The sequence below is a fragment of the Odontesthes bonariensis genome, chromosome 6 (genome assembly GCF_027942865.1).
Source record: "Odontesthes bonariensis isolate fOdoBon6 chromosome 6, fOdoBon6.hap1, whole genome shotgun sequence".
Lineage (NCBI taxonomy): Eukaryota > Metazoa > Chordata > Actinopteri > Atheriniformes > Atherinopsidae > Odontesthes > Odontesthes bonariensis.
The window spans coordinates 9,488,349-9,514,681 of NC_134511.1; the positions used below are offsets into that span (position 1 = coordinate 9,488,349).

At 40.2% G+C, this 26,333-nt stretch overlaps 1 protein-coding gene across 3 annotated transcripts; it reads right to left on the minus strand.

The window, feature by feature from the left end:
• Positions 1–231: 231 nt before the first annotated feature.
• On the minus strand, positions 232–26,183 carry slc39a14 (solute carrier family 39 member 14). Of its 3 annotated transcripts, none has more exons than XM_075467269.1 (10): positions 25,983–26,183; positions 16,293–16,464; positions 14,936–15,281; positions 12,929–13,106; positions 10,019–10,188; positions 7,390–7,512; positions 4,223–4,396; positions 3,758–3,992; positions 3,452–3,636; positions 232–2,659 (listed from the first exon to the last, which is right to left on the minus strand). In XM_075467269.1, exons 3-10 carry the CDS (start codon positions 15,251–15,253, stop codon positions 2,507–2,509), a joined length of 1,536 nt encoding a protein of 511 aa, XP_075323384.1. In that variant the 5' UTR covers positions 15,254–15,281; positions 16,293–16,464; positions 25,983–26,183; the 3' UTR covers positions 232–2,506. The 3 variants fall into 3 exon arrangements, with proteins under 3 accessions (XP_075323384.1, XP_075323386.1, XP_075323385.1); XM_075467271.1 differs by lacking the exon at positions 10,019–10,188 and adding an exon at positions 11,192–11,361; XM_075467270.1 differs by lacking the exon at positions 25,983–26,183 and having other exon boundaries at positions 16,293–16,877.
• Positions 26,184–26,333: the final 150 nt, after the last annotated feature.

Consider the following 26,333-nt stretch of genomic DNA (forward strand, 5'->3'; position numbering starts at 1 on the left):
GATCTTACATGTTTACTCACTAAAAGTGAGTATAAATATGTACAACATCAAACAATTTAGATGTGGAGAAAGGCAGACTTGCTAAAATAAGTAAATACATACCTTAAAGGAAGCAAAATTCAGTTTTTATTTTGGTGATATCTTTCAATGTCTTATCACATTCACTGAACTTATCCAAAAAACGAAAAGATGCTGATCCTAGCATACCACTCAATGATGACACTTAAATCATTTTCTTGAAAAAGAATGTTTATAAAAAGTTTTCCATGACACACAGAAGGCTAAACATACAGTACAATACTGTTCAAAATGATCCGTAACATGTACGAGAGCGATGGAATCATTAAAACTTGTGGTTTGTTGGTTGTTTGGTTGAGGCTGCAACGGGAAACGCTCCCACCCATGTGTTACCGTCTGTGTCCTCCTGAATTTCTTATCTGAAGATTAGAAAATCAGTTAAGGGCTGGATGTGTTGTGTGCTCTGGCATCATACAGTGCCAATACACAGTCACAATGTGTGATGCAGCTTTGTGTTACTATAGATTTTGTCAGCTGTCCCATTTATACCAAACAAACTAGCACAAAAATAATCAACAACAACAACATGTAAAAATGCTAGCATTTTGTCTGTTTCCATGGCTTGGATCGTAAAGCTTAAAATAAATATTTCATGGCTTTAAAACAATAAATAACCCAAAGCATATAGCACAAATCAAGCAGCAGTAATACTGTACCACATGGTACCCGTTTCAACGGCTTGCCCTCACCGTCCAGGAACAACAGAAATCAACGGGATATTAAGCGTATCATGGGTTCAATTGTCTACCTCTAATAAATGTTCTACATCTCTAAACAACACTCACATTGTATCTAAGAACAGTATGTAGCATCTGTTGCTGATTCACTTAAGCTCTGCGAAATCTCTGAGAAATCTGGATATTTGGAACAACAGCGACCCACCAAACTCAAACTGATTTACAGATGTTCCGTCAACCGTCGATATTTTCTCTTAACCCTTCTAAAATCAACAAACATCTAACATCATAAACCGTTTTTGTCTCAGTTTTAAGTCACACTACACGACTGAAGCCATGTGGACACCTGCCAAAAGCCTTCTTTTGATTGTCGGAGACACCAAATATACATTTGCGCCACTTTTTGCTAATTTTGCTCGATTCTAAAATTTGATTGCTAATTTTTGTTAATTCAGTATCCGATCAATCATTATGTTTTCTAATGACTCAAGACCAAGGTGCCAAAAGAAGCCGCAGCGTGCACCACAATTTGGGCACAAAAGGTTAAGAAAAATATCTTCCAGATAACTGACAGTCTATTTGATCATAACAACCTAAGTAACAAGATAGAGGAGCTTACATAAATGTCAACATGGATTAGAGAACAGTTGTTGCATGTTAATATGATTCACCTTACAGTATTCAGTTAAAACTTCTACTAGAATGTAAAAGATCATTATAGAAAAAAAGAAGCTCTATGAGATGTTCAAACACCAAAGATTTGACCTTTGAGTGAAAACAAAAAATAATGATAAAAAACAAACTAACTAGAACTATTCGTTGCGATTATAATGAAGGGCACAGATGGTAAAGTTCTGAGAAGGGTTGCTGTGGACGCCGCATGTTGTTGCATCTTGTCTGGAAAAAAGCCACTAAAAACTTCTAACTGGATATTGAGGATGTAGACGAGTCCATGCCGAGGAGAATGAAGTGTGCACTCCCAAACGTCACTGTGTAGCCCTTCACCATTCTAAACGGTTTGGCCATATTTGGTCTTCATGAATCACTTTCTCATGTTTTCTTCATGAGTAAAAAAAAAAATAAAAAATGGCCACACAGACAACAAAGTCCAACTAGAAGTCAGTTTGTTAAGAACTAATCAAGTTGATGTCCTTTAAGATTGACTTTTTGGTATGGAATGGAAACCCTGGAACAGAGGGATAAGGACTCAAGGATGATGTTTCCTGATTGTGCTTTCACAGAGGATTAGTGATACTAATACACTGCATGTGTTGAATCTGGCTGAGGCTCAGTGACATCCACAGAGAGAAGTATGAAGGAAGGTTGAACTAAAAAAAACAAAAGCAGAAACCGAAATAGCTGATCAGTATTCTGAAGAGCAGAGAACCTCCTCAGTAACGAGCTGAATATTGCACTGGTCAAATCTCAGCGGAGGACAGTCAACTTGTCGGGGCTGACTGGTTTAGTTCAGGTTTTAGACTTTAACAGGGAGCAGCTGTGAGAAAAGAAGGCTGCCAGCCCGTCTGCCTCAAACCAACTGCATCTATGAACTGCGCAAGAGCAGCGACTAAAATATTTTTCAAGATAAGCTTGTGCGTACCTGCCGCACGACAAAATTCCCCAAACTCCATGAAGATAAAGAGAAAGAAAGTTTAAGCTATCATCCCATCACTTTGGGCCCAGTTTCCCACAGAACGTCCCAGTTTAATTCAACATTGTCAGAGTTGATGGCGGCTCAGAGGACTCCGGCGCTAACCCAGCTGTATCTGTCCCGAATACGTGGTGAGGAGGAGCATGATGGAGAAGCCCGTAAGGAGGCCCGCGTTCTGGATTGCGAAGGTGATGAGGAACCTGCTGCCACCGGCGTCCTCTTCCTCACGGCTCACCTCGTTCATCTCTGGAAACTGAGGCGCGGAAAAACAGAGAGAAGACTTTTAAAACTTCTGTTATCAGATAAAGTATAAAGATCACTACTGTGCTTTATACACTAAATGATGCACTGATCCAACATCATCAGGATATGATGCAACAAACCTTTAACTGAAACCCAGAAAATCAAAGTGAACACGTGGGGGTTAGAAAAAATGTCAGCTTTGCAAGGCAGCTGAGGTTCAGCAGATGATGTAATTGATCATTTTTTTTGGTAATACAATATTCTGGATATCTCAACTACTGCTGCAAAGATCTGAAACATTCCTGTTTTGATGAGTCATTCGTGTGTGTGTTATACGATTCTTTCAAATATCAACTAAATTAAAAAACAATGCACTTTTTCTTTTTTTTTTATCTATATGGGCTGTTACATAGTGACAAAATAAGTTATTTTCAATCAGTGTTGTCATTTCTGTTAAGTTAAGTTACAGTTACTGCTGGTAGTAAACAATGTATGTCTATACAAAAATTGTTAAGCGAGAACTTTTTCCATCTTGTGATAAAATGAACAAAGAGCTTGTCAGGGAGCGTTTGGGGGTCTTGCCTAAGGACCCCTACTGGAGGTAGTACCTTTCATGCAGGGGTGTTAGGATTTGAATCCAGGTCACCCACATGAAAGGTGGCAATCTTACCACTGCAGGCAGTAACTGTATCCTTAAATTTCCAACATTTTTTAAGCTCTTTAAATGATCATTCTGTAACAAGTTCTCATAGAAGTTTACAATATTCTGAGATTAACAACCTCACACCTATAAAACACTAACCATGTCTGCCAGAGCGATGTAGAGGAACATTCCCCCCGCCAAGGCAAAGATCCAGTTTGGGGAGAAGCTGTTGCCGGCCAGGATGCCGAATCCCATCCCCAGGTAGCAGCAACAGGCCGACAGGAAGTTGAAGAACAGAGCCTGCTGTATGCTCATGCCAGCGTTCAGTAGGATCACAAAGTCACCTGGTGACAAAAATGACACATTATAGCCCAAACAATATCGCTGCAATAAAAAAAATGTATTTTTTGTTGATTTAAAAATGTTAACTTTTTATGAAAACAGCAGTATTCCATCCCAACTCACCCAGTTCGTGAGGGAACTCCTCACAAAGGATAGCCACAGAGGTGCTGATGCCCTGGAAAACTGAGGCAGTGAAGGAGGCACCGATAGCCAAGCCATCAATAAAGTTGTGTAGACCATCGCTCAATGTGATCATCCAGGCCAGGGTACCGATGTCGGAGTAGGTCGTTCCCTTCAGCCAATAGCAGCCACCCCCATGGCTGCCGGACCGCCCCCCACTGTCTGGGTTCTGGGAGTCCTGAAAGAGCACGGAGAAGGAAGTAAACACAAGTAAACAGAGTTGGAACATGGAAGTGCTCACTTATAATAAAATATTCATCTACAGAACCAGGACTTAAAATACTGTATAATCATTTCTGTGTGATTAATCATGTAGCAGCTTCTTACAGTTAAACGGCATTACATTATAAGACATAACTTAGTTCCAGTAAATGATGTGAATGCAGACTATCCAAAGCTCCATGTCACCTGTGGTGTCTGTGCAGGGCTGAGCATGAGCTCGCCCTCCCCTGCGTCCACCTTGCCCTGAGCCAGACTGCTGGCTTCTCCATTCTGCTGCAGCTTCTCCTTTTCTCCCTCCTCCGCGTCCCCGTCGGGTGCCGAGTAATGATCTGCGGCAGGGTAATGGCTGTGGCCGTGGCTCTAACACACCGGTAAACAGAGACAAATATCAATATGCCATATACCAAAGTTGTCATCTGACTTATTGAGCACCGTTCGGACATTTTGTTTTTTATTTGAAGAATCAATCTATAAATAGGGCTTCATTTTGACCAAATAAACCTTTACCAGGAAGAATTCTTTTATTTCTTTGACTTCCTCCATTTCCACCTCAGGAACATGATCAAACAGAGTTTTGGGGGGAGATGTTTTACCCAAATGGGTTGAAATTGTGAGGAAATGTCAGGGTGGGGCTGATATATTTCTGATTGGTTGAATATTTTGTTCATTTTATAACAGCCTTTCTGTCCCAATCATCCTCATTTTAACTTTAAAAATCTGTTTACTTTAAATGTTACTGCTAGAATAGTTGCAACTGTTTGCAAACACAACTTTCAACAGACATTCATGAAGGGAGACACAGACGCGCCATCAGCTTCTGGTGTCAAACGAGCTCCAGAAGAGAAGAGAGAGCGCTGATAGTGACAAGAAGGCAGTAAATCAAAACAAAAAAGCATTGATCTCGAATGGTTTCACAATAGTTGTGTTGTAAGGAGCACAAAAACATTCACAACCCAAAGAAATGTATAAAATGTATCATTTTATCTTCACCATGCAGTTGAAGAACAATAGGCTGCTGTCACCAGGACACAGAACACACTGCAGTGGATTCATCTAATCTATCCTGTACTTCAGACATCCGGGGAAACACAAGAATCCACCCTGGAATAAGCCAATGGCTTTTTAATTTCTGGAAGCTGGTAGCAAAAAATGTGCCTTTAGAGAACACCACTCCAGAAACCAGAATTTATTCAGGGAATTTTCTCAGGAAACAACCCTCACATTCCATGAGAAGCTTCTTCTCTTTTTAAAAAACAACATGACACTGACAGATATGGAGTAGTTGGTGGCTTCTTGCCTCTTAGATGCTGTGACAGCAGCACAACAGGTGCTAATGTGTGCCAAAGAGCATCTGTAATTGGATCAGAAGGTCGATAGGGTAGTTACTAATTAGGATATGTGAACCTCATGGCTACAAACTGATTAACCACAAGGTGGCGCAAATGTCCCACAGTCAGCTTCCTGCATTCTGCTGCTTTTTTTGTGAATGAAAACAAGATCATTTAAATGACTTGAGCTGGAATTTCGGTTAAGCTGGTTTAAATATTCTAAATTATTTTAAGTATTATAAATAAAGTGTATAAATTAGAGGAAAATCTAGAGGCTAAAACACCTGCAAACCTTTAGAAAAGCCTGTAGTTGATCTCAATTAGAACCCTGGAAACGCTTAAAACAGCCACTTTAAAACTTGGGGAAATGAGAGGCGTAGCAATGATGGCAAGTAGGCGAGAGCACATAAAACGCCAAGCTGGAATAACAGAGCTTTGAAACACGCAGTATATAAGTTCATTCAATCACAACATAATAAAAATGTTAAGTAGTCAAGACATGACGGAAATAGAAGGACTTGTGGAAAAAGCTCATTTAAGGACGCTGATTTTGAATTTTTATTCAGTGGGATACAAATACAGTTCCATGTTTATCTATCTGACATTTTATATCCAATGAAAAAAATGTATAAACAGACAGAAAAGGTGGAAAAAGGGTGACTGGAATCCACTGCTACGAATGTTATTCAAATGAAAGGTAATGGTTAAAACTTTTACCTGATAAATTCACCGGCTAACTGCTTAGAACTAACATGCGGTCACATTTACTCCTTTGGTGAAAGGTAAATAACGTAAGGTTGAAGTTGTCATCGTTATGCTCTGCTAAGTCCTCAGATGACGTGTCGAAAATCCTCATTTCATTGATGTATTAAACAAAGTTACATTTTTCTAGGATACGTCTAAACATTTTCAGCCGATTGTGTCAAACAGGATGAACAAGACAAAAGAGGAACTCTGAGAGAAAAGGGGCCACACTTCACTACAGTATGTACAGTGGGAAATTCTCTTGCACATAATGTACAATGAATCACCAGTTCTTCTGGTTGTTAATGACTGTAAGCCGGTTTGTGTATGTAAAGACTGCAACACCCTAATATAACAAAACATAGAACCACCTGTGCATAACGTTTCTGATGTCAGTTGGTGAAAGAGGTCCAACCTGCTTCTGATGAACAGATAAAACAACTCCAGGGAATGTAATGGCGTGTCACGATGGTGCTCAGGGCAAACATGGATTATATACTGTATATAGTTGCTAAACCATTAGACAATACTGTGTATTGACCTGAGAAAGAATGAGGAAAAAAAACAACTACATAACCATTTTGGGTTATATCCATTTCATTCAATATTTTTTATTCATTCGAGCACATTTTACTGTTTACAAAACTAAGAGAAATGTTGCTTTTAGTTCTGATTCAGTAGACGTGTCATCAGCTTCACAAAAGCTAGGATTTTATGCTTCATTTGCTATTTCAAATCATAAAGTAGCTATCTTGAAGTTTAACATGAGACAGGGTGCTCTCCAGCGAGCTGATAACACGTGTTGATGTCTCAAATCAGTGAGGAGAAATTTTGATCCACTCTTCTTTACGTTGCTTCAGTTTATTGAAGTTTACAGAAATGTGTTTATCTCTAAAGGTTCCACCAGACTTTGACTTAAAGCTCATTCATCTATGAATGGCCTTTGCTGTAAATATTTTCCTGCCACATAGGCAAATGCAGTTTTCAATGATCTTTCTGGAATCCTCCTGCTTTGCTTGAATATGTTTATGTTTATGTATTTGGCAGACGATCTTATCCAAAGCGACTTAGACTCATATCCCAAGTAGTGTTAGGGGGTATTGCCTAAGGGAGTAGTACCGTTCATGCAGGGGTGTCAGGATTTGAACCCCAGGTCACCCACACTACACTATCCAGTCCATATATATGCAGGGCTTGTAGAGACAGTCCTGGCAGATCTGAACTGTCTTTTAAAAGGTACAACAATAAAACAATGTCATGTCAGCGTTGGTGTAAACTCACCCCATTTTTTTGCTTGAGAAGGACCCTGAGAACCTTTTCAGTGAAGAAGAAGAGGTAGAAGCCTCCGAACACCACCGCAGATTTAGGTACGTAGAAGTCCACCATGGGGTCAAAACCAAAGGCCTGCCACGGAGCAACACCATGATGTTAGTTCGATGATTATCAATAGTAGCTGTCATTCTTCACTTCCACCTGACATAAACGAGTGGGTTTGTTTCTAGGCCTCGAGACACGAACACTGAGTGATTTGAAAAGTGTGGGCTTTGAATTCTTGTGAGAGGAGGTCAAATCAACTTTAATGTTAAATATAAATGTCCTTATCCTGTCACATTCAGAGCTGCTGATCAAAAGCAAAGACTAATCAACTTGCTGAAAGCTTTTTGATGATTTCAAACTTTTTGTTATATGAAGATAAAAACAATAACTAGGTTTAACATCCTCCTAAGATGCACACTGCACAAATATCTGCCAAGAGTCTCTGAACTTAAAGAAAAATTGGGATGTAATCCGCCCTCCCTCCTGTAGACACGGACATCCCATAAATAATCCTCTTTCAACAAAGAGGTTAACAATTTTTTGTCACACATCAAAGGTGAACTTATGCAACATATTACACAACAGCTTGGCGCACCAGCTGTAAACATGGGTGTAGACACCCTCAAGACATTTTTGACAGAGTTTGTGGATTTTTTTCTTCTTAGAAGACAGAATTTAAATACGAGTGTTTTCTTGCAACTCGACTTCCTGAAGTGAGAAACCTTTAACAATACAGCTGAATTATTCAATGAAGATAATGCATTTTAGCAACTTTGTTATTCTCTTTACCTAATTTCGTACGACTTAATTCTTTAGTTTTTCTCAGTTTTCTTAATGCAAGTATAGTCCTGTTAGTTCCGTTTTTTTTTTTTCAGATTTGCTGTATCACACCTAACACTCAGTTGCCACATTATTAACTAAATCTAGTTAGAACTGATGAGCCAATAAATGTGACATCCATAAAGTTAACAATCAGTGGGGTTACATGGCGCTGAAAGGATCGGATTATTGGCTAAATTACAATAAGACTGAGTTATTAAGTGCATGCAGACCTTAATCTGACAAGAAATTGGATGGGATCGGATTACTCGCGATCGGATTAAGACCCCGAGATAACTCGGTTGAAAGTCAAATTAAACATATTTGCAGACGGGTGAAGCATGTGGTGAATAAAGGCTCTAGCATGGTTGCCGCGTCTGCTAGCGCGAGCGGTGTTGATGACGTCACGATTTCGTGCCGGCAATATATAGTGGCGCAAGTCGTTGCGCCAGTAGTTGCACTTGTCACAGAGGTGGCGTTGCTACGTGAAGGTTACCGCTACTCTACAACCACGAAAGTGGAGAAGAAAACAATGAAGAGCAGGAATACTGTCATTAATGATACTGCTGCAGTATTCGGATCATTTTAATTTTTTAATTCAGTCAATAGAGGTGAAGGTCTGAAGCCCCCGGCATCACCACTTGGAGTCTCTGCACTATTCTTTGCCTTCACGTATCTGTCCCGTAGCTTCTTCCACACATTCTTACAGAACTCTCCCTCTTTCCCCAAAGTTCTGCCAATCTCTGTCCACCAGTTTTGGGAGTTTACGTGCTCCCTGTGCTGTTTCACTGCAGTTTCGTACAGCTGCCTGTACAAACGCACCTCCTGACTGAGCCTGGTCTCAAAATGGTCTGTCGTTGTTGGCACAGCCAAGTTACAAAAATCGACTGGTGCACGACAACGCGCAGCGCCGTATTTTCAAGGCAAGCGCCAGGCCTGAAACGTCATTTTGACGTCACGGTCCGCCACCGACGTGACAGACGCGTCAACTGTAACTCCAGCTTTAGACTTTGCGTTCTGCGCATGCTCGAGATTTTTTCCCGGGGTCGTGAACCGGAAGTCAGAAGAGACGATATTACTGTTGTTGTCGCCATCGGAAAGAAACAAAGAACGCGATGGAGAATGCGCCGTTGTGCATCGCGTTTGTGCAACAAGCAGCTCATCACAAACCAAATTATATAGGGACGGAGCTTCATCTTGCTCTTCATGACATGCTTTGTGCCTCTGATTGGATTCATTCACCGCCATATATCCAAGGATAATTACCCTTGCTCAACTCATTCTTATTGTAATTTAGCCAATTATCCGATCCTTTCAGTGCCATGTAACCCCACTGACTGTTCCTTATTAGCTGATCCCAACATATATGAGTCAGCTGTGAAAAGGTTGGCCTTACCGCACACTAATTTCTAACAAAACTTTCTTTGAATTTCTTATATGTGGAATGTCATGATTATTGGGCAGATTTTACTTTCTCCACAACACACAGGTCCCAAAGCATCTACTGCTAATGTCCAAGCACCAGACACTTGCTGACATGTTCTTTGAAGCCCTGACTGTTTTGAGCTCCTGTGGCAGCCTGAGTAGGACCTACACATTATTAGGAAGGTGGTCACAATGTCGTGGCTGGTCAGTGTCTCTCATATTAAATATGATAAAACCCTGACTTTCTTTTACTGTAAGACTAAATCAGTACTCAATGGTCTTTGCTGCAACTACTGTGATGCACTGCGAGGGAGCTCAGCTGAACGAGGCACAGCAGCATGGACACTACCTCTGGGATGAGCTGAAACAGGGCGTTGGAGTACAGCGTGCCAATGGCCAGGGCTATGAAGTAGAGCAGCAGTCGCTTGTAAAAGGTTCTCTTCATGAAGGGCACCACGCTCGCCCCGATCAGCGAACACAAAGAGATCAGTGTCACACACAGGATCCCATAACCCCACACTGAACAGCAGAGAGGCAGAGGTGGGGGAAGGTGAGGAAAAGAAGAGGTAGTTAGTTCAGAGATGGTTTTATCTGATTAATCACCAGGTTAAGAAAAAAAAACAAATTAAGAGAACACCAACCAATTAACTCCCTGGAGGACAGGGAAGAATTTAACTCAATCAACCTGGGAAAAAAAAGAGATTATTGAAAGGTACCTCTTTAGTCTTTCCAGAGACAAGAGCCTCATTATCCACTAAAAACAGAGAAGAGGAGTAACAACACCTTTTATTTGCATTTGAAGATAAGAACTGGTTGTTTTTTGAAGCAGTGTTCAAGCCCAATGAATTTCTTTTCATCAGAGAGAGGAAGTCATTAAGATGAAATTACACACACACACACACACACACACACACACACTTTGTCCTCGTCCACTCAGGTGCCTCTGTACCACTGCCACAGCCTCAGGGCAAACACTAGGCATCACTGAAGACACAAAGAAAGCAAAGTACCAAAAGGAGCACTGTTAACACGGGGTCACATTTCAATTTGACGAATGCTCATCTCTTCTTCTTCTTCCATTTTCCAGGGCTGTCTAACACAAACTGTAATCTATGCACCCTGAAACAGAAATGGTGTGAGCCGAGAAAGTGCAGCTCTCCTCTAAATAAAACCTCAAACTGGCCTAGAACTCGAGGCTGGAAAAGGTGCAGACACAGATGCACACTAACACACACACACACACACACTCACTGACAGATAATTAGGAATGGTGTGAGAGTGGAGTACACCAGAAACAACTCCACTGTGTTTATTAGAGCCCACGAAAACCACAGACAGGAAACAAAGGAAAGAGGAGGAGGGAGCTCTCCGGACATTTATTTTTTTATTTTTTTTCAACAACCACATGACTCTAAAACAGACTAAAGAAACGCTCAGCTTTAGTGTTTGAGTTCTGACAGGCTCTGACAGCTTCTGGGATGTGGAAAGATGTAAAGATTGTATGTATGGCTAGATGGCAAACCTCGGGCAGGAGCTGAAGGATGGCAGTGGAGAACAGTGTGCCAACAGCAAGAGCGATGAAAAAGGGGAGCACGTGTTTCATGTAGCCCGTCTTCATCAGAGGCACGATGAAGACACCGGTGAGGGAGAAGGCATTGATCACTGTCACGCTCAAGAAAGAATAACCCCAAACTGGAGTCGGAATAAAGAGGGAGGGGTACCGTTATAACAAACTCCTATTCATTACTTACTTCAACGCATCAATGAACGCAGCCTGAGCAATTCAGCAAACTGAGATTTATGAAAGATGATAAACTTATGTGAAGTAAAAAGGATTTCAAAAACACAACATTTAAAATGTCATTTTGGAAGCTTACAGTAAATAGACAATACATTCATACATTTCAGCAACGCCGATTTAAAAAAACAACTTTTTGATGTAAATTAAGTTAAGATCCACTTAAACTCAGCTGTTTGGAACCCTCACTGGGGGTTAAAAGAGAAATCTGATAAAGGAAGTGACGATTAATAGCTCAGAAACTGAGGAAAAATATTTTCAGTTGTTAGATACGAGATTACCAGAGTTCAAATGGAACAAGTCTCAACTCAGAGATGAACACCTTAATGCAGTCTGGGAGTTAAAAGTATATCAGCTGTAATGTGATTTATTTTATACTTATACAGAGTAAAAACAGGAAAGATCAGATGACGTCTGTGAGATTTCCAGTTTGTATGAATTTACATTCATTTCTCTGTTGTTGGCAAGTGTCCACAGAGTTGACAAAGAGAAATAAGCTCTCAAGCCAAAGTAAGCTTCCTACAGGGAAGGTGTGAGGTGATCTGAGGGCATGAGTGGCAGATAAGGCAAAACAAACGCATGACTGGAGAGACAGAGGCAGAGCTCTGGGTCATCTCTTCTTCAGCTGTCAAGGGTAACAGGGAGAACAGCAATTTGTGAGCTAGTTTAGAGAATCAACTCCTGGGCTGTCACAAAGGAAAAAGGATACTCAGAAACTAACCGACCCTTAGCTTGGTTTTTAAACAAACTCGGATTCATTTTAAGAGATCTCGAAGAGCCCTCCATTTTCAGTAACTTCACATTGAACACAGATGGCAAAATGGCCTTCAGGCTGTAAAGGACATCCTGGTGGATGTGCACAGTCAGCAGTCTGGATTGAGTTGCAGTGAATCAGCAGCTAAGGAAAGATGAGCTTTCCTGTCTGGACTGTCTTCACCTGGATTAGATCTATGCTACACAGTAGATAAAGCAGGACTTTTTATTGTAAAAAGGTTTTTGAGTTTTCAGCTCATTTTAGAAATGCAATCTAAGCCTCGGCTAACTGTGCATGATTATTCTGACTTTCATCTCCTTTGAATACTTTATAATACAATTTTCTTCAAGCCAGTGAAGCTTCGATGCCAGAAGAGGTTTGAGGTATCGCTGGTAATATTTGAAGAGCGTGGTTGTAAAAAGGTAGTGGAGAGAGAAAGCTTGGAGTCACAGACAGAAAAGGAATCCACAGCTGAAAGAGACACTTAAACTCCAGCACTTCAATATAAAATAAACACATAAAGAAGAAAGTCGTAAAAAGATAAGTTTCAAACAAGCATTGGCAAATTTGACCCACGGACGATACAAACGGCATCACAAATTTAAAGAAAATGAACAACATTAATGCCACATACAACATATGTAATAGGAAATATCTGAAAATGGTCACCGGAAGTATGAAAATAATCTTAATGGTAAGGTGCTCACCTTCTGCATCAGAGGGCCTCGGGGAGGCGTCGCTGCTTAGCTCCTCCTCTTTTTGCGCCCTGCAGGTTCCAGTATCCAACTGCTGCAGCATGGTGGGGCACAGCTTCTGCAAACCCTGCCCATCCACCCGTGACTGCTCGCTGATGCTGTAAATAGCCAGAGTGTCCGCAGGCAAGCACTGGAAACGGGAACATGGCAATCAGTCCCAGCAGACACAGGAATTAGGCGGGATGTATTCAGAGACATCTTTTAGCTCGGATGCAAAATCAGCTTTAACAGCAGACTTCAGATATCAGGCATTTCGGGGAACTGCTGTAATAATGTCAAGGACTTTCATGTGAATTATTCATCTCCAAGTCAGGAAAAAAGTTAATTCAGTCAATATTTCTCCAGTGACTGTGGAAAATAAAAAAAATGATCCTGTCCATCCAGCAGGCATTTATTCAGGATCATGGATCATGTTCAATGACTGATGAAGTCTTTGGGAGATGTTTAACCGGCCTGAATCTAACTACAGGGGCGAGACATTAAAAGTTTTTGGGTAAAGGTTGCAGTTTTAGTGTCCTATTCACAGGTTATGAACAACAAAACACTAACGTGTACCAGCTGAAACATCTAAACTACATCTGACCTTTACTACCTGTTCCATTTCATTTCTGAGAACTGTTTGCCACCATCGTTCAGAGTAAATCTACTCAAAAATGGATCAGCAGGTACATGACTCAACCATCTATGACACTAAGTATGGGAAATATGCTGAAAATGCACCAGCACCTTGTGCTGATTAAAGATAGAACTAAAGCTGGATTTACTCTTCTGCTTCAGAGAGCCATAGAGACTCTACTCGAGGTACAACCTCCACAAGCCCCTCTGAATAAAAACTTATATTTGATCCTTTTTAATCCTCAATCTGAACACAATTCACAACACAACAAGGTTTAAATGTTTTGTTAATTGGTTTTTACTGTGACTTCAGGCAAAATGTGCTTTAATCAAATAGTAAATGAAGAGTTAAAACAAATCTCTTTTCTTTTTAAACTAAAGACTCAAAGTTAATGTAACTTTGCTAACACACTTGAGACGTATTCATGTGCAGTAACTTACACACTAAGTAACCTTCTCATGTCAACTAACAGTCACATCTATAAGCACATTCATCAGTGCAAATGTGAACCTTTTTAAATTGCTTTGTTGTTTTCATATCTTTTATTGTCATTATATTGTACATGTTGTGTTTAATTAAACTGTAAATAGTGTGTTTTTAAATTACATTGTATATATTGCTCTTTATGTACTGCACTACTGTACTACTTTGTGTCCTATTTCCTGTTTTATTTCTGCGTACTGAGACCTCAGTTCCTACGTTTGCTCATTTTCCTATTACTCATCCTGGAATAATGACAGAACATCTTGAATATTCAAAGTTTCTAATTCCAGGACCATTCACAACCTTTAAGTGATGAACATAAATGTACTTTAACTAATTATCATTCTGTGATATAAGAAAACGATCTAAATATGTTTTTGTTTTCCGCATTTCCATAAAGACGTCAACATTTGTCATAAGTTTCTTGCCTTTTAAATGCCTGGAAAGTTCCGCTGTCACAACTTTTCCAGGGTTTTCATGACCTCAAGGAACTTTTTTTTATGTACCGATGTGAAAATGTCTGAAGCATTTAGTTTTCACACTTTGGATTCAATTGGCCAACTTTGCCATTTGTATCATGTCCTAAATGTATTCAGACATGAGTCAGCATTTTCATAGCATGCGCAGAGGCAAATGCTTCTTTCAAGTCCTGTTTTTTTTTCCAGAAACGATAGATAGAAATATGTTCTCAGTTCCTAAAAGAAACCAAGTATAAGAGAACAGCTTTTAAATTGCAGAAGTGTTTTAAATTGCCAACACAAAGACAATACCTGCAACGATACCAACATATTACTGCACAAATTACTTTCTACGATTTTTCACTCTGTTTTTAGAGGTTAAAGAAATGTTTTCGTTTGTACCTTAGAGCTGTTAGTTTTGGGGGGTATGATTGAAGTTGTCTTTGCCACTTCGCTGCTGTCGCCGTCACTTTCTGTATTACCCTGGCTAAGGACAGCTAGAAGGGAGCGCAGCTGAGGTACACTGATGGTACCGTTGTCCCCATAGCGGGCGAGCAAGTCCTGCAGCACCTCGGTAGGAGACTGCATCTGACTCCCGCCCTGACCCGACACTCGGCCGGTGGGACATAGCAGCACGGCCAGGGTGAGGATGACCATTGGTGGGAAGTGGAGAAGGGTGAAGGTCGTTGTGGCACGCCCATTAGGGGACCAGATGAGCATGACTTCTTCAGTGGATAGTGGGTGTAATCTGTGGGCAGAATGGAAGATTGAAGCTCCAGGTATAAATTCAAACAACAACAGAAGTAATGTTCAGTCATGTTTTATTAAGATCAAAAACTTGTGCACATGTGTGTAGGCTGAGAAATTGTTTCCAAAGGGTACATAACGATCAGTCAATAGGCAACGTGCTCAGCGCTGCTTATGCAAATAAGGCATGTGGAGCTAAAAGCATGCAGGTCTTTTAGCCCTCTGCCCAAAATAAAGAAAAGGAAAACTAAACCTTAACTAACTCCATTTAAAGGAAAAAAGTAAATGTGGTTCTTGATTTCTTTTTGCAACATCATTTCCAGGTGTTATTATATAAATCTATTTATATAATTATACTTGCATGTTGTACATGTTGAAATTCTATGTGTGCACATTTGAAAACGTCTGTTATTTTGTCAGTGTTGTGAGAACAGTAACGTCTCTGAGCAAGTAAGCAACGGAAGAAGAAGCCTGCTTAAATGGATTAGCACACCGTCAATCTGAAATTGTTCCAAACATCACCTATGCAATCTTAATGGTTTATATTCATCAGTATAAAAAGCTGCGATCTATCTCTGATAAACATCGCCTTGCAAATATGTCAAATACTTTTTCTTCTTTTTTTAACCCCAAAATCCATGCTTATCTGTGGGATGAAACACATGTACACCTGCTAAAATTGGGTTGAAGACTCCTTCCCCTTTGCTAGAAAAGCTGCATGTTAACCGCCAGTAGGCAACTCTAGGTGGTGGCTCAGAGCTAACTGCTAATGAAGCACAGGTCAATGCAAAGTCCACTGTGACACAAGGTGCAATCTCTAATTACAGATAAATATGGAAACTTAATTTAAAAAAAAAAAAAACTTCACAGTCCATGTATGATAAATGTATGAAAAAATAAAAGAAATCAATAAATAAACACTATATATCAAAACAAATTCCCAACGTGTTTCCCACATAGCTGGGCTTATCAAACAGTCCAATTCATTTTTGTACTGTACAGAAGTGCTAACCTTTTCCTATGGAGCCTCTTAACAGTAGATGGTGCGTAAAGTTCCCGATTCAGTCCACCTGGCCTGAGGCTCCGAATGTGCTGGGTGATGCTCTCAGGAGAGTTGAGGGAACAGAGAGCACAGAGGAAGAAATACCTGAAGGGAGCAGCCGACTCCTCGGGAGAGCAGTGGACTGTGGAGAAGACAAAAACGTAGATAAAAGGAAGGTTACAAGTCAATGGTGGGGAAAAAAAAAGGAGGAAGAGTTTATAAAAACAAAAGGGGATTTAAAGAACACAAGGAATCTGAAATGGCAGCTTCCAGTTGGAATTTTCGGTGCTTGCTTCTCTCCGTGGATTTCTGTTCTATTCCCATCTGACATTCTGGCCACAAAGTCGAACGTTAAGCCAAACCCTGATTTTTTTTTTTTTTTTTTTTTTCGAACTGCAATGAACATTCCTCGTTGATTTGAACTCAGCCATTTTAAAGAGCTCATTAAACTGTCTGGCAGTAGAATCGGACAGAGAAATACTGCAGCTGCAAACATCCAGTTCAGATACTGTAGAGAACAACATCACCCTGGAAGCTGCTGTGGTCAGGTTTTTGTCACACAGGGTAAAGAAAACAACTCATGACCTACAATCTTCTCGCTCAGAACAACACAAGCCGGGGGGGGGGGGTTCAAACAAACCTCTAAACAGTTCCCTTTAGCAAGCTATTTGCATTCATGAATAAATGCATGAATGTTTAATCTCCATAGATTAAATAAAAACATTAACTGTCAGCATCCTCTAACTTATTTGTTTTCTATAGCTTCTAATTGCTTTAAAACCACCACACATACAAAAAAAACAGGCACATGGAAGTGAGAGAAGAGCTGAAAAATATCCTCACGAGGAATGATTTATGCTGCGAATGAACCAAGCAAGCATGGGCCTAAAATCCCCCATTAACACACACCTGTTGCTAACATCGCCTCGCTTGTCCATTCTTACTCTGAGACTTTGAAGGCTGGAGTTTCCACTCAGTTAAGTTGTCACATCTTTAAATAACAGCCATAACCTTAAATTTGGTGTTTTTTGTCCAATTACTCATAGTTGCTTCACTTTACCCAACTTGTGTTCTGAATCTAAATGGTTCTGAGGCAGCTTAATAAAGATGGGTGACAACAACAGAAGAAACAACCTTGTGGACCACCTGTGCTACCAGAAGGGCTTTAATACTCAGTGGCATTGTTTCTACACGTCACTCTTCCTAAATGTTTTCCCTCAGTTGGTGTTTTAAAGATGGTGGAGGAGAGCGATAACTAAAATATGGACCTGAAACCTCTCAGATGGGTTCAATTAAATCTGATGGATAAAGCATATGATTCAGCTGATCAACTGGTCAGGCAAGTCTTGCATGACAGTACAGAAAAACACAAAGAAATTCCTCCCTTCACTTCCTCTTTCCTACCTTCATCTAAATGGCGGTTAAAAAAACAAAACGGTCTGATGCCAAGAGACAGGTGAACACCATGAACAGAAGCCACTAATTAAAGGGCAACTCCGGGGCATTTGAAGCGCATTTCCATTGCTAGAGGTTGTCAAATACTGATAGTAGGACACAAGACAGGTGCAAATCTGCGCTCCCTGTGTGGAGATAGCGCTGTTCGCTCAGCCTGTCATGCGAGGCTAATACGTGGTGGCTAGGGGCAAGCGCTAACCCTTCCACGTAAAACAACAACTTGCACACAGCAGAAACGTCACACCACTTTATAAACCATCCGACAATAAAGTCACAAGCCTTACCATCAAAACCATATGCATGGTTCTCACATTACTGGCATGGGGACGTTACAAAACAACTTTATAAACAGCATGTAACTCACCGGTTAGTTGTACGCTCGCGCATGTGAAAGCCCAAAAGAGTCGATGGACGATAATCCCATATACAAAACAATTATCTTCTCTAGAAAAACTGCGTTCAAGTATTTAAAACATTACAACAATATTACTGGGCATGTATTGTTGTAATGTTGTAATGTAACTCTTTTGGGCTTTCACATGCGCGAGCGTACAACTAACCGGTGAGTTACATGCTGTTTATAAAGTTGTTTTGTAACGTCCCCATGCCAGTAATGTGAGAACCATGCATATGGTTTTGATGGTAAGGCTTGTGACTTTATTGTCGGATGGTTTATAAAGTGGTTTGACGTTTCTGCAGTGTGCAAGTTGTTGTTTTACGTGGAAGGGTTAGCGCTTGCCCCTTAGCCACCACGTATTAGCCTCGCATGACAGGCTGAGCAAACAGCGCGATCTCCACACAGGGAGCGCAGATTTGCACCGGTCTGTGTCCTACCGTCAGTATTTGACAACCTCTAGCAATGGAAATGCGCTTCAAATGCCCCGGAGTTCCCCTTTAAAGGAACAAGGATGCAAGCCACCATCTTTATGCCCATTGTCGAGAAAGTCATCTGAACAAGTGAGTGTTGTTGCAGCCTGATGGTTCTGTTGTCTTTATTAAACAAGAGTTAAAGCGCATATTGTTTTGAGAAGCTAAACGCTTTACTTTTTAAACCCCAGCCAACTAGCCGGACTACTTTCATCAACGCCAAAAAACGAGGCCGGAACTCGGCTCACAGGACGCAGTAGGGGGTAAGTCAATGTTCATAAATGATATTGCTAGTATGGGATGTCATACAGCTTCATGTCAAAAGAGGCGAACTATCCCTTTAAATAAAGATGCACTGATTGCAGTTTCAGTGGCGGAGTCTGGTTTCTGATTGTTTAACGATCTGACCTGTCGATTCAGATTTATCTCTAAGGAGCTATAATCAGCTACATAAAAAAAATACTTTGTTATCCTTTTTCAAATTAAATTGTTAAAAAGGAAGAAAAGTAAAAAAAAAAATAAATAAATAAAAATAAAAAATTAAAAAATTAAAAAAAAAAAAAATCAGGAATAACTTTTACATTTTTTCCATACTAAAACGCACACGGCAACAGGGCATCCTCCAAATCTGCCCAAAAAATAATTACAGCATATCCCAATTTGAAGTTTCTAAATCTTTGTCTCATTTTATTTATCTTAAAATAGATAAGGGCACAGTAAAGGACAAACAACAGACAAATACCCTGAGTTAGGTTATGACACAATTAGGAAGGGATGACTGAGTTTGGATATATTCTCACTTGGATGCTTCCCTGCTCAGATACAGGTCTGAGTGCGTAAGTGACAGGCATTTTTTGAATGTTCATGGCCTGGATAGACATGTGCCAAGAATTTGCATGTTTGGGTTGTGAGATTTATTGAACCACAGTGTTCGGTCATCAGCTTTTCCTTTCATTTCTTTTTACTTCGGTCTCTGTGGGCCAGAGGGAGTAAAACCCAGAACAGAAAAAGGAAAAAAACAAACAATGAATCCTCTTTAGCTTGTTTTCACTGTAACGCTGATTAGCATTTGTTCTCACACGATCCTGCTCAGAGCTACAGAAGCTCTGAACCTTGGCGTCCTGTCTGTTGGCTCCAGGGTGAGACCAACAGTGGAAAACATTGCTGAATCATTTAGACCACTGGCAGATAATCTATTACCAATCAGTCGTCAAGTGAAGCTGAAAAAGATAAATGTGGTTTTGGTAGTTTTGATACTTTGCTTGTTATTTTGAAGCAACTTGAAGACATCTCCTTGGGCCATATGAAACTCCTAACCCTAACCCAAAACATTTTAGACAACTTTGCCTAAATAGCAACGTTTACTGTGAAATAGCACACGTGCTTGCAAAAATCCAGAATAAAATGTTTCTACCTTTCAACAGGAGCTTTTAAAAAAAAAATAGTGCTTGTGATGCGATTTATAAGATATAAGAGGTACTATTTTCAGCCACAGTCAAACAAATTAATTTATTAAGAAGGTTATAAAGCAGTTAAAAGAAGATATATCTCATCAATTCATATCACCTATCAGGGCAGGAAGAGGCCCCTATGAAGCTTGATCTCTATGGTAACCTATAGCCTACAGGTCACCAGTTTCACAAGTGGATAAACACAAAACAATCCCTTCTCCTCTCCCTCCAGCCGCTAAGAAAGCTTCCAAAAGTAAAGTGATATCTCACTACTCGTCCACATTCATTTTTCATTAGAGGGATCAAGGTTTGCCAGGCAACAGTTGGGAGTGAAAACCCAAAGAGAAGCATGTCCTGGACAAACAGACTACAGCTTTACTGCAGACTAATTTATGGCCAACACAGGGATTATAGTGTGAATACAACTGCCAACAAATGATAACTCCATCATTTCAACGATGTTTCGACAGCAGACTTTAACAGCGAAGACAAAGGAATGCGATCGGTTTGCATTTTGAAATAACAATGTTTGTGGGACGTGGTCTTAAATCTGTAATCTGACAGCACCAGAAGGAACGAGAAAGAAAAACATCAGCCCTACAAACCTGTCTGCCACCATTGCATCACACCACTAGTTCTCTGCCAGAGTGAGCTAATTACATGTGCCGTGTTATTAAGGCACGTGTGTGCTACTTCTGTTCTCTGCGCGTTATTCCATCTGATTCAGAACTCTACAGTCTGCCTTCAGAAGACATTTAAAGCACATTATTTTCCATTCATGTTCATGAAATTCATGCAATTCACAAAATAAATCAGTATAAAAGTTAAAAAAAATATATATATATATAATATGAGAGGGAATTATTAGAAAGGAACTGATGGTTTTTTGGTTAACTTACCAAGAACATAACTTAACAAAGACCTAAAGAGCTAAATGAGAGGATTTTTCAGCTTTGCTTTAACTAAAATGATTGAAAATTATTAACTGGAGTTTTGGACTGCTTATCAGAGAAGATTAGCAATTTCTATAAGCCACTACAGGCTTTTTAAATTGCCCTTGTTACATGTCTATGCTAAGTGAAAATATTGGCCATTTTTATCTTTGTTACATTTAGTTTTGACCCAAAAAGTTCTTGGCCATGTTCTTAATCAACATTAGGCACCAAAACAACCAGAGTGAATGACGAATAGTTAAACAGCAGCTGGTCGAGCTGCTTCCATGCAAGTGATAATAAATGGCAACAGATCCTAAATATACTCATGCACTTGCACCCCTTAGTGAGTCCTTTTGCTCTGAAGCATAAACAGGTGAAAACAGCTGAGCTACAATAAGCACTGAGGGGGGAGAGAGGCATTCTTCACAGGCTGATGGTTCAGCTCCAATCACAACTGCTTTTAAATGTCATCATGTCAGGTCACAACTTTGTCATGACACACGCACACACCGTCACCGTGTCTGTTTTCGTTTTGTGTGTGTGTGCAAACCTCCAGTCCAAGGCCTATTTGTATCTGCTGAGATTAAGGGTGGAGGAAGAGACTGGAAGTCTGGAGCAGAGATGACAGTCCTTCAACACGACGGTGAGGGCTTCTACCGTGATGGGAAATATGAGGTTTAGCAGTGAACAGGCAGTAGAGTGAGAAAACGTTTGGTCACTCTGCTGGATTTCAGTCCCAAACAACATGCAGCTGATTCTTAAAATCGTGGCGTCAGATGGGGAAAACACACACACAAACCGACCCAGACAGGTGAACAGTGCTCAAGCCAAAGGCAAACGTAATTAGAAAAGCTAGAAAATGCAGCTATTATCATCCATTCTCACCAAGTGCATGTGGTGATCGGGTTTGTTGGGGCAACCGAATTATTAATAATGTCACCCATCACATCTTACAGCTCCAACACCCATGTGTAAACACAGCCCGGTGAGAAATTTCCCTTGTCATCATCAACTTCACCAGCTGACGGAGCAGAAATATAATCTCTGATGGATTGCAGGTCTAACGGGAATTCTGCCAGAAGCTTCACCAACAGGTTGATTGTTCAACCACCAAGTGGGCAATGAGTGACACACGGGAAAAACAGATTGTGGATGCGGGAGTGCTTTGCATGGTTTTGTCATGACTTATGTAACCCAGAGAAAACTGTGACCTCTCACTTTGCTTGGAAGAGTGCTGCTTTTTACTGGAAATCAAGTTAACCGAAAGGTTCAAAACAGGAGGAAAATCAAACTCAGTCGAGCCTGAGTAAAGTGCCGATGAAAAGTTTCTGTTTCCTTCTTTGACACCCATATCAGCATTTAATAATGAAACAGTACAGTCTGTACATTTACTTGGAACTTATACAATTCAATTCAGTTTTTACATACTGCGCCAATAAACAAAAAAAGTCCCCTCAAGGCACTTCAAAGAGAAGTTAAGCAAGCTTAATACAAGTCCAACTAGATCCCATTACAATCCAAATCATTATAACCCAACTTCTACTGGTTTAAGATCAGAGTATAACTAAGGGCTGCAGGTCATGCCTAAAAGGCTCCCAAAAAATACTTTTACAACACATGGGATTGTTTGATCTCGACTCAACTTCTTTATACCCATTTAAAAGTATTTCTGAGAAAAGCCACCCTGGTGTATTTTTGACCTACTTAAAATGACTGCCTTGTGGTTCCGTGCTTCCTCCCATTAGTTGCAGCCTACATGAACATCTTTCCTTTTGTTACTGAAATATAGATTTATACAATGGCTAGACAGTCTTTTTAAAAGACCATTGTGATGTTCCAATGAATTTTCTTTTCATTTTTACTGAATATAGTCTTATGTCACTCATGAGCCCGAGTGCCATATTTGAGAAAATTCCCCATTCCCTCAAAGAGTTGCCTTTGTTTTTAAATGCATTGAACGTTGTCCACTAATCTGGCTATGGGCCAATAAAGCAAAGGTCAAAACTCAAATACTGTGATATACTGTGAGTATGGTTTTCTTTACATTATCATCAGTTAATTTGACTGTTATTCTCTCAATTTATGGAGCGACTGTTCGGTCAATAAGTTGCAAAAAATAAATACCTGCCTCCAAGAATCCGTAAGAACATCTCAGGACACTCCAAACGGAACAGATCAATTGTCAGGAAAAGTCTTACCGTACCTTTTGTGAGTAGAGCCACACAAAACAGCAACTCCAGGCAGTGTGCTCCTTAACACAGAATCTGCTCTGTCTTCTCAGCTCTCTCATCCCAGATCACTTTATATGCCACCAGAGTGAGGACACTCATCGGTGCATTGACTCATCAACCTTAACTCAAAAACCCTAATTACTGTTTCACTAGGTCCTCGGCCTATTATCATCAACCAAGACTGTCATTAGATGCGAGAGTGATGGCTGCGGGCACTATGTCGGTTCACCGAACGCATTGTCAATCTGTTCAACTCATCCTGAGTCCACATCAAAGGAGCATCCACCATAAAATTAAAGGTCTTAGGAATGACTTGGACCATCTCAACCCCTCACTTTCAACCAGAGGCAAGCTTAGAGGCAAGCTTAGAGGTAAGTAAACCAGAGGTAGAAGGGCACAGAGAACATGCACTAAAGTTTTCTTAATTTAAGCACAATTTAGAAGCGTTGGTTGTTGTTTTTTTCTTTCTTTTTTTTTTTGCCATGACAGACATCCATATGATCTGAAAGCCACAGTTGTAGGTACACAGGATACTGTCCAGACTAACAAGCATATCTAAGGTCACGAAACAGCCAAAACTACACTGATATGTAGAAAAGTACTACAACATATGAATACTTCTTAAAGGTTAAAGAAACACATAAAGTTTTTTGCTTGAATAGTATTGCTCAGGGTTAACATTTTGTCAAGCCACTGAATGACATCCAATGACTTATCCATGTTTCACAACAGACTAAGGTTAAAAAATGAATAAATAAAAATAAAAAACCCTTGATCGTCTACATGTAGTCACTTTAATTCCAGTGTAAAGTACTATAAGCCTTACACAAGTCAATGACAGGAATCCCAAATGGGTCAGCTACATTACATCTAATCTGACAATATTCAAATCATTAAAAAACTTGTTTTTAAAATAGTATTTTCAAAAATCTCTCAGAAGTAAGGATAGGCAAAGGTTCAGCAATCTGTATAAAAAAACTAAAAAAAACTGTGCCTACAAATTGTAGATAAATTTCAGTATAATGCTTGTCGATATAGAATGGCAAAGACCTTGAATATCCCATCATATCAAAGTACCCAGAGTCAAAATATTCAGGGAATCTGGAGACATCTCTGTGAACAAAGGTTACAATGCTTGTAATCTTTGACCCCTGGGCCGCTCTAGATTAAGAAAATGATTGAGTATGTCAAGGAAATCATTGCATGGGCTCAGAAATACTTCCAGAAGTCATTGTCTATGAGCACAGACCACTGTTCCATCTAGAAGCTCCATAGTCAGCACTCAGTTCATAAACCTGCATCTCTGATGATATGGGGCTGCATTAGTGTCTATGGAACTGACAACATGCACATCTGGAAAGGCACCATCAATGCTGAAAGGTATATACAGGCTTTAGAGCAACAAATGCTCCCATCCAGATGACATCTTTTTTCAAGGAATGCTTGAACATTTTAGCAAAACAATACTCAACTACATCCTAGACATGTTACAACAGCTCTTCTATACTCTTTAGATAGTAGAAGAGTCCAAGTGCTGGACTGACCTGCCTGCAGCTCAGGCTGAAGAAGACCGAGGACTATTGAGCAGCTAGAATCCTAATTAAGACAGGAATGGGACAACATTCCTCTCCTAAATGTCCAGCAGCTGGCCTCCTCAGCACCCAGATGTTTACAGACTGTTGTTGAAAGAAGACGGGATGCTACACAGAGGGAAACAGGGACCTGTCCCAACTTTTTTTGAGGAGGTTTCCCTGCCATCAAATTCAAGATGAGCTTACATTTTCCTTAAGTAGTAAAATGTCTCACTTGTTGATCAGTTGATATTTTCTATGTTCTATCGCAAATAAAAGGTTGGTTTATGAGATTTGCCAACCATTGTTTTCTGATCTTATTTACATTCTACACAGCGGCGTCCCAACCACTTTAGAATTGGGGTTGTAGTTTTTGAAACTCAAAACCGTTTTTTTTTTTTAAAGAAACTACTTGGCACAAGTTGCAAAGTCTGGCAAGGCAAAGGATAAGTGAAAGTGCAGATGAGAATCTTCCTCGGTTTTCTTTTATTCCCCCAGGATGAAAGATAATACAATGCGCATAATAACCATTCATTTTTATAGCAGAGAATGAAAAAAAAACTTCAGTGGACTGTGCACACTGGACAATCTTACACATTTATGTGGGTCCAAATATTGTTAGATTATCCATTAGGTTGCTTGTAATTTTATTTATGCTACCGATAAACAGCACAGAAACTGTGCATTTATATTCTTTAGAAATAATTCCAAACTTTATTTCACCCACTGGTTTGAACATGACGTTAGTATGATACTGCATGTCTTAAGTATTAATGAGGGGCAGAAAGATATGCACATTTTCCTACGCGCGCACACAGGCACACACGTGCGCGTTTGTACAGTAGCTTTTTGATTTCCCACAAAAAAACAAAGTATGATGATGAAGTCAAGGACTATGACATCTAATAAGACTTAAATAAGCTATCTTATGTTAGCTCTAAACCAAGCCCTCTAGTCAGCTACTTACTCTCCTGTATCTCTAAGCTAACCAGGTACGTTAGACATCCCTGTGTATGAATTACTAAACCTTAACGTTTATTTATAACACAGTGATTAGCTACAGCCAGGCACGTTAGCTAGCTTCTTATTATTCTTGACAGTTAGCTTACCCGGTGATGCTGTTAGAAAGGCTGGATTGACGTCAACTCACCTTAACAGAGGGGTCTCTCAGGGTCTGACACAACGGAGAATCACAGTCAGAGTTTACGAAAATGCCCGATGTGGGCAGCCGGATGCCTCGGGTACGTTCATTCATTTACAGACGGACATACGTTTTTGTTTTTTCCTCCGTCTCGTTCGTCCAGTCTTTCAAACAACACGCACGACAGTAGCGCATGGAGGATGTGATAGGGCCATTTTCCGTGGTGACGTCGACAGTTCTCAGCCCAGTCTTTTCGTAATGGTCGTGTCTCCCTCATGTGGCAACGGTGGGTACTTCTTCTTCGTGTACGGGCCGTGGACCCCTAACCCTGCAGCACAATAAAGAATCCACGTTTTTCAT